At 47.7% G+C, this 11,883-nt stretch overlaps 1 protein-coding gene across 1 annotated transcript; it reads right to left on the bottom strand.

Moving 5' to 3' along the window:
* Positions 1 to 1,551: 1,551 nt before the first annotated feature.
* On the bottom strand, positions 1,552 to 4,083 carry LOC113018403 (uncharacterized). The gene is made up of 2 exons (XM_026161470.1): positions 3,817 to 4,083; positions 1,552 to 3,284 (listed from the first exon to the last, which is right to left on the bottom strand). Exon 2 carries the CDS (start codon positions 3,013 to 3,015, stop codon positions 1,552 to 1,554), a length of 1,464 nt encoding a protein of 487 aa, XP_026017255.1. The 5' UTR covers positions 3,016 to 3,284; positions 3,817 to 4,083.
* Between the last annotated feature and the right edge of the window lie 7,800 nt (positions 4,084 to 11,883).

The raw sequence follows: 11,883 nt of genomic DNA, 5'->3' as shown, positions 1-11,883 counted from the left end.
AATCTGTGCAAGTGGACTTCTCGATCTTCCAGCCAGACGGAGTTGTACATCTTGCGGACGTCACCAAGGGCGGCGTAGACACCAGCTCGGAACATCAGCAGGACGCTCTTATCGGATTCAGGACATCAGGACCTTTGATGAGGATGTCATTCAGGCTGAGGCCTCTGTACTTCTGGCTGCTGTTCCACACCAACCTCACTGGGGTAGAGACAGAGTGTGGATTTGGCGCGATGAGGTGGCTAATATACCATACTGGCCCAGTCCAACTCTGCAGGACTTCTTTGGACAGCTTCACTGCAGCTCTGCGGTTTACCATCTCATGAACTTGTGCAGCATAGGCCTTCTTCCATTCAGGTTCTTTAGATAGCTTCATCTCGGTTCTGATGAATGTTGCTTCTACTGCTTTCCTGTTATTTGGCAAGGTTGCTGGATCTTCTACCCATGGGTATTTAGCATGCCAATGCGGTTCACTGTTGTGGGCATCTCCAGTTGAGTAAGTCAGGCCATTCCTCACGATCTCCATCTAGCTCTCTTCTGCAAGCGTCATTTCTTTACCCCCTGGCTGGCAGCTCCCACAACGACACCCTCCACATCTCGGCTGGCAAGCGGCTCCGATGCTTTCCCACCTCCACCACTTCAGAAAGTCTCTGCTGCTGGTAGCTGTGGTGGATAGAGTCTCAGGGTGATCAGGGTGCTGACAGGAAGCTAGGTCTTTAGTGAACTCTTGGTACTTGAATGCAGCAGCTCTCATTGATCTTGCGAAGTGAGTTTTGGAGGTGTGGGCCATCAAAGTGACTTCCTCAAAGAGGTCTGGATGCGTGCCCCCGATTGTTTTGCCAAGTGGACCGTCCCAGAGAACCAGGTCACCGATGGAACGGATCTTTTGGGGCACCAGCTGGCCTTCTTTATGGCTGATTAGAAGCTGGATCTCTCTGGGTCTGATGAGGTCTTGGAGAGGGATGTCAGGGAAGATCTTTTGTAGCTTCTGAGGTGGAACATGTCTTTCCACTTCAGCAATCTTGTCAAGACCATAGCAGACTAACTGGTGAGGCTTTAAAGTTCCTCTTGAGGTGTTGACACGGATCTTGAGAAGGTAGCGCTTGGTTGCCACAGACACCTTCATACCTCCGATACCCTGGATGACGAGCATGACGTCTTCACTGCGAAGGTTGAGCTTACTTGCAGCTTTATGGGTTATGTAGTTTGTGTCAGATGCTAGATCAATTAATGTCCCAATTCTCTGCCCATCATTGGCGATGACGTCAAGGAGCATCAGGATCACAGGGTACTCTTTTAGACCAGTCCCCTCCAGTAGACCTCTCTCTGCTGCCATGGAGTTGAAGGCTCGTGATGAGACGTTGCAGAAAGCTCTCCGACACTCCTGCGCTAGCTCTGGCGATAGTTTAGAGATGAACTCTTCTTGAACCTCTGTATACCTCCTCCCCTCAGCTCTCGCCGGACCAGACTTGGGCCTTTGTGATAAGGGTCGTGGCAAGGGACAAAGAAGGTAATGATGCTGGTCTTTGCACTCTGGATTTCCACACAGGTAAGTCATCTTTCTGCAGGGTTCGTCGTGGATCTCGAGGCACCTCTTGCAGGCTCCAAGTTGCCGCACTGCATCTTTTTTCTCCTGTAACTTGTGTTGGTTCTAAACCGCCTGCAGATGTAGAGCTTTCTCTTGTGTTTCGGGTCCCCACAGATGATGCAGCCTGCTGGATCAGTACTGGATTTGACTGACTTCGTACGGGCGTACTTTATTGGGAACTTTGTTCTCTCCTTGGCAGGGTCGATGTCTCTCAGCTGGTCTAACTGCTCGTAGATGGACTCTTGAGATTGGAGGTATGCGAGCAGCTTGTCAAACCGGTTCTGATGAGTCACAGCGTTCTTTGGATCAGCAGCATGGGTGAGCCAGTCTTTCTTTAGGGACTCAGGCAGCTTGCTTTCGATAGACTTTATTACCAAGAGGTTCTTTATGGCATTTGCTTCATCCAGCTCACTCAAATCATAGAGGGCCTTTTCAACTGCGTGGATAAGCTCTATAATTCTTCTAGGCTGGTTGCTACGAACAGGAGGGATAGCTTGAAGCTCCTCAATGATTTCAATGGCGATGGTGGCTTGATTTCCATAGCGGTTCTCGAGGACTCTGAAGATCTCATCGGCCGAGGTGTATGTGGACAGGCGCAGATCTTTGGCCACTTTATCATCGAGGCTATCGAGAAGTTGGAATTTCTTTACTTCCACGGACCCGGTTGGTTCACCTTGCTTTTGCAGAGCCTCCCATTCCTTCCGCCATCTGTAGAACTCACGCTGGCTGCCGGTGAACTTTGGTAAAGCTGTGGCTTTCAGTTTTATGGCTGCGACCGAGGCTGCGTTGCGGACTGTGACAACTGCTTGGTCGGCATCTCTTTTAATCCTCTCTGCTTTGATCAGGACTGCCTTCCCTGACACCAGCTTTGGAAGGCAGGTTTCGAGCTCCATTAGTCGACGATCACAATCTCGCCTCTCAGCAGGTGGAGCCCAGCGGTTCCATGTCTGGTGTGCCTGCTTAGCTTTCTTCACCAGTTCTTCTAGATGGTGGAGCATAAAATCATATGCCTCCAGCGGTGTATCAGGCTGAGTGGATGTGACGTTCTCACACGCCATTTCTGCTGATTTTAGAGCAAGGGTCAGTTCTTTTTCACCATATGATGTCCACAGTGTCTCTCTGATCAGGTGCTTCACCTCCTTCAACTTCTGCTCACATTCTTTCTCCGTTTTTTCGACGTCTGCTCTCTGTTGGCCCATCAGCTCCGGTGTGCCCTCTGCTTCACACTGCGTGATGTAGGCGGCCTCAAGCTCCTCGTTCGCGTCAATCACTTTGGAGCCCTCTACTGTGAGTCTCTTGAAGGAATCCTGCAGCTCCTCTACAGACATATCCATGTGGGTCCTTATTATATGGTTGGTGAGTCTGGAAAACAGTCTCTTTGCAGTGGTTCGCTCTATTTTCAGCTCTTCGAGTGACTTGGACTCAGCCATTCTGTTTTCTCGGTTGTTGATTGGACAGGCAAACGGTGTGCAATTTCCTCCAGGCCCCCAGGTGGAGTCTTCTCCGTCTTTGTGGTGAGCTTTTGTGGAGTCTTCACTGGTCAAGGCCGGTTTCTCTACTGGCCAGGCCGGTTTTTTACTGTCAAGTGTTCCTCTGACTGTGAGGTGTCCACACTTGAAAAAGACCAGACTTTGAATTTCACTCAACTTTATTTAGACCAACTAGTTTGATAGCTGGTAGGTAGCAGCAGGTAAAAAACCTTTCAACACAAAAATAAAGAACATTTCATTAATCATTCAGATAAATTACACAGAAGACAGATGAAATAACAAAATACACTTCAGTAAAGCCATTTACCATGTGGTTAACTGTGTTAATTTAACTGTGGTTCTTAAATAAATATACACAATGTGTCTTCTTTGCATTTAACACTTTTTTATAAACAATTGTATTTTAAAGTATACATTTTAGAGTTCACAAACATTTTAATAGACTTTAACTAAGGATTTTCTTTACAAAGAATTATTTTCTTTAAATCAAAACCAAACATTTATTCAATAGTTTTACGATCCACCCAAGGATTTGGGGTAACTATTTTTAATATTAATTAACATAAATATGTGGGAACACTAACTGCACAAACAATTTATTCAAACTTAAACATTCATTTTTGTCAATATAATTAAACTTAAATGCAGCAACTATTTCCCTAAGCGTAAAACATTTGCACAACTGAGCTTCCATAGTCCCAGATACATCTGCAAAAGCAAAATGTGAACTCAAGAGCTTACCGATAGCCTGTCTTGTTCAAAGTCTTCCTCACAGTGGAAAAGTGCTTTGTTTGCCGTCCTCTCAGTATGTTGCACCCGGGTCAAATGACTGCTGCATGCATTTTAAGGTCTACTAGGCACGCCCACCCTTGATTGCTCTAATGTGGCTCACCTGGCAGGGCGGCGCACACCAGGCCGTGCTTAGTTGTTGATTGCACCCAAGGTCTAATCAGCGGCCATGGGCAAGCAGCAGCACCGAACAGGTAGAGGGCAGGAGAAGGAAAAGAGGAATAACAGCCACACCTACTAGGTCAGCGCGACAGTAGCGTTCTCTCTCTCTTGCTCTCTCTCTCTTGCTCTCTCTCTCTTGCTCTCTCTCTCTCGCTCTCTCTTTTGCTCTCTCGCCAGGGCAGAACTCATGGTGGGTTCACGCCCTCGGCCCACGCCCCTCTGAAGTGGAGGAACACCTGGGCCTCATCAGTGCAGCCAGCATTTAAGCCAGGGAGTGGCTTCTACTCATCGCTGGATCGTTATGGTAGAATGCCCTAACTACATTTTTCATTCCGATTAATTTATTAAATCATTTTCATTTATTTTACCTCTGTTTCTTTGTACAAGTGTGAATGGTCAGGATATGGAGTCCATTCACTCCAGTGTTAATAAAACCCCAGGAAACCATCAGTATTCCCTGTAGAGAACCTGGTTTCAGTTTTGGTGTAAATGGCATCTGCCGAGCACACTTCTCTGATACGGTGTACATTTTAGGACATCGTCAGGTCTCAAGAAAAAAGTTGTCAGGTATCAGACAAAAAAATGTCAGGTCTCAGTTCTCAAGAAAAAAGTTGTCAGGTATCAAACAAAAAAATTGTCAGGTCTCAGTTATCAAGAAAAAAGTTGTCAGGTATCAGACAAAAAAATGTCAGGTCTCAGTTCTCAAGAAAAAGTTGTCAGGTATCAGACAAAAAAATTGTCAGGTCTCAGTTCTCAAGAAAAAAGTTGTCAGGTATCAGAACACAAGGTACCAGACAGAGAGAAAATCTTCCTGCAGGTGGCGGTGTTGTCATGTCCCACCCAATGACTGTATAAAAGATGGACAACACGACAGCTCCCCAAAAATGAAGCCAAAACGTCTCTATCGCCCCCTGGTGTCTGGCTGCAGTATAGGTCATAAACCCCGCCTCCTCCATGTTAGCGGATGGGACTGGGGTCAGACTAAAATAACTTTATTCTCCTCAGATAATTTTTTTCCAAAGATTCTTTCTTTTGTTATCAATAGTTCTCATCAAAAGACCCTTATGAAAAGGACACCGAGGGAACAGTTTACCCTGCCCGGGATAGGGTTACCGGGGCCCCGCCCTGGAGCCAGGCCCGGGGAGGGTGCCCGAGGGCGAGCGTCTGGTGGCCGGGCCTTAGTCCATGGGGCCCGGCCGGGCACAGCCCGAAGAGGAGACATGGGCCCATCCTCCCGCAGGCCCACCACCCGCAGGAGGTGCCATAGGGGTTGGGTGCATTGTGTGCCGGGTGGCGGCCAGGAGCGGAGGCCCTGGCGGACTGACCCCCGGCTGCCAAGACTGGCAATAGGGACATGGAATGTCACCTCTCTGGTGGGGAAGGAGCCTGAGTTAGTGCGTGAGGTTGAGAGGTACCGGCTAGATATAGTCGGGCTCACCTCCACACATGGCTTGGGCTCTGGAACCAGTCTCCTGGAGAGGGGCTGGACTCTGTCTCAGTCTGGAGTTGCCCCTGGTGAGAGGCGGCGGGCTGGGGTGGGTATTCTAATATCCCCTCGGCTTGCTGCCGGTACGTTGGGGTTTTTCCCGGTGGACGAGAGGGTTTGTTCCCTGCGCCTTAGGGTCGGGGAACGGGTCCTGACTGTCATCTGCGCTTATGCGCCGAGTGGCAGTTCAGAGTACCCAGCCTTCTTAGAGTCCCTGGGGGGTGGGGGGGGGGGGGGTGGTGCTGGAGGGTGCTCCACCTGGAGACTCTGTTGTCCTGCTGGGAGACTTCAATGCTCACGTGGGTAACGACAGCGAGACCTGGAGGGGCGTGATTGGGAGGAACGGCCTCCCTGATCTGAACCCGAGCTGTGCTTTGTTATTGGACTTCTGTGCTAATCACAGTTTGGCCATAACGAACACCCTGTTCGAACATAAGAGTGTCCATAAGTGCACGTGGCACCAGGACGCTCTAGGCCGTAGGTCGATGATCGATTTTGTAATCGTATCAGCAGACCTGCGACCATATGTTCTGGACACTCGGGTAAAGAGAGGGGCTGAGCTGTCAACTGATCACCACCTGGTGGTGAGTTGGATCAGGTGGCGGGGGAGGACGCTGGACAGACCTGGTGCACCTAAACGCGTAGTGAGGGTGTGCTGGGAACGTCTAGCAGAGGCCCCAGTCCGCGAGATCTTCAACGCACACCTCCGGCAGAGCTTCAACAGCATTCCGAGGGAGACTGGGGACATTGAGTCCGAATGGACCATGTTCAGCGTCTCCATTGCCGAAGCTGCTGCATTGAGCTGCGGCCGCAAGGTGGTTGGTGCCTGCCGCGGTGGTAATCCCCGAACCAAATGGTGGACACCAGAGGTGAAGGGAGCCACCAGGCTGAAGAAGGAGTCCTATCGGGCTTGGTTAGCCTGTGGGACTCCGGAGGCAGCGGACAGGTATCGACAGGCCAAGCGGAATGCGGCTCGGGCAGTGGCTGAAGCAAAAACTCGGGTGTGGGAGGAGTTCGGAGAGGCCATGGAAAAAGACTTTCGGACTGCCTCGAAGAGATTGTGGCAAACCGTCAGGCGTCTCAGGAGGGGAAAGCGGTGCTCTATCTGCACTGTGTATAGTGCTGGCGGAGCGCTACTGACGTCGACTGAGAAAATTGTCAGGCGGTGGAAGGAATACTTCGAGGACCTCCTTAATCCTACTGACACGTCTTCCGAGGAGGAAGCAGAGTCTGGGGATGAGGGGAATGACCCGCCAATTTCCGGGGGCGAGGTCACTGAGGCAGTTAAACAACTCCTTGGTGGCAGAGCCCCTGGTGTTGATGAGGTCCGCCCCGAGTTCCTGAAGGCTCTGGACGTTGTAGGGCTGTCCTGGTTGACACGCCTCTGCAATGTTGCGTGGAGATCAGGGGCAGTACCTGTGGACTGGCAGACCGGGGTGGTGGTCCCCATCTTTAAGAAGGGGGACCGGAGGGTGTGTTCCAACTACAGGGGGATCACACTCCTCAGCCTCCCTGGGAAAGTCTATGCCAGGGTGCTGGAAAGGAGAGTTCGTCCGTTAGTCGAACCTCGGATACAGGAGGAACAATGCGGTTTTCGTCCTGGTCGCGGAACACTGGACCAGCTCTTTATCCTCTCCAGGATACTTGAGGGTGCATGGGAGTTTGCCCAACCAGTCTACATGTGTTTTGTGGACTTGGAGAAGGCATTCGACCGTGTCCCTCGGGGTGTCCTGTGGGAGGTGTTGCGGGAGTATGGGGTGTCTGGCCCATTGCTACGGGCCATTCGATCCCTATACAACCGTTGCAAGAGCTTGGTTCGCATTGCCGGCAATAAGTCGGACTCGTTCCCGGTGGGTGATGGGCTCCACCAGGGCTGCCCTTTGTCTCCGGTTCTGTTCATAATTTTTATGGACAGGATTTCTAGGCGCAGCCAAGTGGCGGAGGGCTTTCGCTTCGGTGGCCTCAGAATCTCATCTCTGATTTTTGCAGATGATGTGGTTCTGTTGGCTTCATCGGGTGAGGGCCTCCAGCTCGCACTGGATCGGTTCGCAGCCGAGTGTGAAGCAGCGGGAATGAGGATCAGCACCTCCAAATCTGAGGCCATGGTTCTCAGCCGGAAAAGGGTGGAGTGCCCACTCCGGGTCGGGGATGAGTTCCTGCCCCAAGTGGAGGAGTTCAAGTATCTCGGGGTCTTGTTCGCGAGTGATGGGAGAAGGGAGCCGGAGATCGACAGACGGATTGGGGCTGCGGCTGCAGTAATGCGGACGCTGCACCGGTCCGTCGTGGTGAAGAGGGAGCTGAGTGTAAAAGCGAAGCTCTCAATTTACCGGTCGATCTACGTCCCTACCCTCACCTATGGCCACGAGCTGTGGGTAGTGACCGAAAGAACGAGATCGCGGATACAAGCGGCGGAAATGAGCTTCCTCCGAAGGGTGGCTGGCCTCTCCCTTAGAGATAGGGTGAGAAGTTTGGCCATCCGGGAGGGGCTCAGAGTAGAGCAGCTGATGCTCCACATCGAAAGGAGCCAGCTGAGGTGGTTCGGGCATCTGACAAGGATGCCCCCTGGGCGCCTCCTGGGTGAGGTGTTCCAGGCATGTCCCACCGGGAGGAGGCCCCGGGGCAGACCCAGGACACGCTGGAGAGATTATATCTCTCGGCTGGCCTGGGAACGCCTTGGTGTTCCCCCGGATGAGCTGGAGGAGGTGGCTGGGGAGAGGGAGGTCTGGGCCTCTTTGCTTAGGCTGCTGCCCCCGCGACCCGGCTCCGGATAAAGCGGATGAAGATGGATGGATGGATGGATAGTTCTCATCACGCTTATTGATGTTCAAGGGGTCTCCTCTCCCATAAGTTTGATTCTAATTCCTACCGCGGTGATGTTAAATTGGGGTGAAACGTCATCATAACAGCTTTGACTGGCAGCTGCAGTCACGGAGAAACTTGCGTATCTCTGTTCGGGAATCCGGTTGTTCAGTCTGACGTCACTAGCCGTGTCTGGGTCTAAACTCCGCTGCAGGTCCATATATCAAATGATCACTATGGCATTACTGAGAGTTGAAAAACTGTCTAAAGTCTTTCATCTTTAATAAAATGATCAGCGTTCTGCTCTACCAGGTGTAACAACATCCAGGCATCCATGAAAACGGAATTTATGACATTTAACGGAGTTAGAAGTTAGCAGGAAGTTAGCTCGCTAGCTTCTATCTAAATACAATATAGCATGTCCTGACTGCGGGGTTTTGGAAACAAATTAAAACGTACAGCTCTGCTATCACTTCCAGCATAAATGAAGACAGAAAACTAAACAGCAGTGACGTTTGTAGGGTTACTGAAGTTTGGCTAGCTGCTATATAATGATGTGCTATGTGACCGCTAGCGACACAGCTATGTTAGCATAATATAAACAAGCTAACTTTTTTCCCACTGGATAAAAGTTAACGTGAGTGTTCTCGGTGGTCAGGAACAAATGTAATCGCATGGCAGGGTGCTGTAAAAGGACCAAACTTCAGCCAGGAGAACAACTGAGATAATCCATCCACAATACGAGGTTAGTCATTCATATACTGCTGCATGGGCTGGGCTGTAGTTACATCCTAAGGTTTTAAAAACTGATCTTAAATAAATGATTAGCGGTAATAAAAGCCGAGGGAGGTCAACAGTGATCACTGATTGTTTTAGGAGCTTTTTGAGATTAAATAGAAGAAAATACATAACATTAAACATGTTAACAGCACAAAAGCCATATTAAACGCAGACTACTTTAGACCCGGAAGTAGGATTCGTCGCGTCATCACTGAACAACCGGATAGCAGATAGAGCGTAGGCTCTGAGAGGACTGCCAGCGTTTACGCTACGAAAACACGACCGAGTGTTTTAACCTGACAGCCTGAGGTGTTCTTCAGTAAACTGGACTACTCGACAGAAGGACCCGAGGCCCTGCTGCACTTTTTCGGTAAGTTAAACGTGTTTGTCAGCTAATCCGTAACTACCGTCCTTAGCTCGGTCCTGAGACCTAGCTAGCTAAGATGAGGACTCGGCTGTCAGGGTTCGTTTAGCTAATCTGTGCAGGTGAATGAATTTACACCGACTAAAGAAATCAAGAGAAACGCTCCGGGCTACTCAGTCAAAAATTACTGTTACTGTACTTTTATTACAAGTATTATACTGTAAAAGCAACAGGCTGCATCCTGCTTCAGCTCCTGTGCAGAGCAGATTATTAAATATGTGCAAACAACAGCATGTTTTCAGTCTCTTGCCACATCTGTAAAGACAATAACTTTAAAAAAAAAAAAGAAAAAAAAAAAAGCTTGTACCATGTAGCTCCTCATTAATCAGGAACTATGGATTAAAGTACTGTAGTGTACTGTAATACTGAAAAAAATGTAAGAGAAGAACTTCAGATCCTGAGTGTGTGAGGACAGAAGAATCAGCTTTATTTCAATTTTGAGGGATAAAATTTATATTTGAGTTTGATGGTTCTGTTCTCTTTGTGATTACAGGAGCTGCCCTCAGATTCAGACCTCAGCACCACCCAGTGACGGCAGACAGATCATCCAACATGTTCACATGTTAACTGCAAAATGAACTGATGAAAACAGTACAAAGGTTAAAGTACCACATGTGCTGTAGTGAAAGCTGCAGCTGTTTTATTGATAAAGTTGAAGACAAAAAAACAAAAGGATTAATCACCCATGTAACTGTGTCACTATATATCAGCATTAACAGGACCTCAGTTTGTATCTCAGACCTGCACAGCTTCCGTTTTAAACACTTGATGTACTCAGCTGCATAAAGAGCACGTTTGAGTTTCTCTAACACAATTAAATAAAACCTGATGAAGGTCAAAGGTCACAGTTTTTTGCAGATAGTGTGTTATTTACCATAAAGTGATGCAGAGTTATTCATACCACACTGAAAAAAAGGGACTGGCCATCTCTTGGATTTATGTAAGCATCTTGCATGCATTTAACACAATTGCCTCATGTTTTAAAGTTAAATGTAACTATATAGTGTAAAAACTACATGATATGCAGAAAGGGTGTATTAAATTGTTCATATCATGTTCAGGTGAAGTAAGTCAATAAGATAGCAACGTTAAATCTCGTGAAACCACGCGTGATTTCATCTCGCGGGCTTTGGATCGTGGTTTAAAAAAGGCATCCATCTCAGTCAAGTCGAGCAGCCAACTCTACGTTTTTGGTATGTCTTGATTTTTTGAATTCATTTTTACCATAATTCAGCCAAATGTAGTTAAACGTCTAGAGTGTCGCCATGTAACATGCTAAAAAAGAGCCGTTAGCTTATTTGCTGTTTTATCTGTTGTCAAAGAATTGGCGCTTTTTCATTTGAATTTGTCTTTGGCACAAGAGCCGTAATATCACATTAAACCTAATTACGAGGCACTCATAACATAATTTGGTTTTCTGTGTGAATAGATTTGTCAACTGACTCTTCAGTTACATTGTGTATTTACTGCACCGTGGTGTTAGTGAGATTTTGGACATTGAACAGCTTGAGCTAATATCATCAGCGGCATTATGCTAGCTTACATCCCTACCCCTCCTGCCCTCACCTGCTGTCCTTTTGTTTTTGTTTTTTTTGCTGCACATTGAGAGATGACCTCTATTCTGCATTTCACCAGGAGTCAGCTGATGGATTGTGGGTTCAAGGTGTTATGGTAAGAAAGTATATTCTATTTTCGTTTCTGTAACTTAATTATAATAGGTTTTTTATAATTATTAGGTGCATGCATACTCACCCTATTAATACAACTGAGAGATCCAAAATCTGCCATAGGTTTAACTTATACCTGTATGTATTGCCAGAAAGATGATTACTGGACTCACATTAATGCACACTTGAACTGAAATGAGGTTGTAACTTGTGGGTTGTTGGGTTGCAAATCAGAAACAAACATCTTTGGATTTTTTTTAATCCCATAAGATCTGGAAACACAGTTTTTATTCAACAAAACATTACTGATTAACCAAGCACAGTGCCTGCTGTTATTTCAAAATAATTTTATGTCATTTCAGATAAAATGCAGCATTCCAGTGCATCCCAACCATGCCTTTACAGTCAAGGTTTCTGACGGAGCTGAGTTTTTCTCTGACAGTCTGCTGAAAGTGTTTGCAAAGTGATCGGGGGAACAGGGCACAAAGCTAAAGGATGTAGCTGCCATAATGACAGTAAGAACTTTAAAATTCTTTAACTACAAAGTGTATATGTATTGCATTAGGTCAGTAAAAGATTTTTATGCTACATCCATTGAAACAGTCAACTATTACCTGTGAGTAATGATTCCACTAAAAGGATGCCATAATTTTCGTCATGCATTTACTGGCCCACTGAGAAAAAATTATCTTTTTTTAAAA

The sequence above is a fragment of the Astatotilapia calliptera genome, unplaced genomic scaffold, assembly GCF_900246225.1.
Source record: "Astatotilapia calliptera unplaced genomic scaffold, fAstCal1.2 U_scaffold_77, whole genome shotgun sequence".
NCBI lineage: Eukaryota > Metazoa > Chordata > Actinopteri > Cichliformes > Cichlidae > Astatotilapia > Astatotilapia calliptera.
The sequence above is the reverse complement of the archived record's forward strand: the minus strand, read 5'-3'. Positions and strand labels throughout refer to the sequence as shown.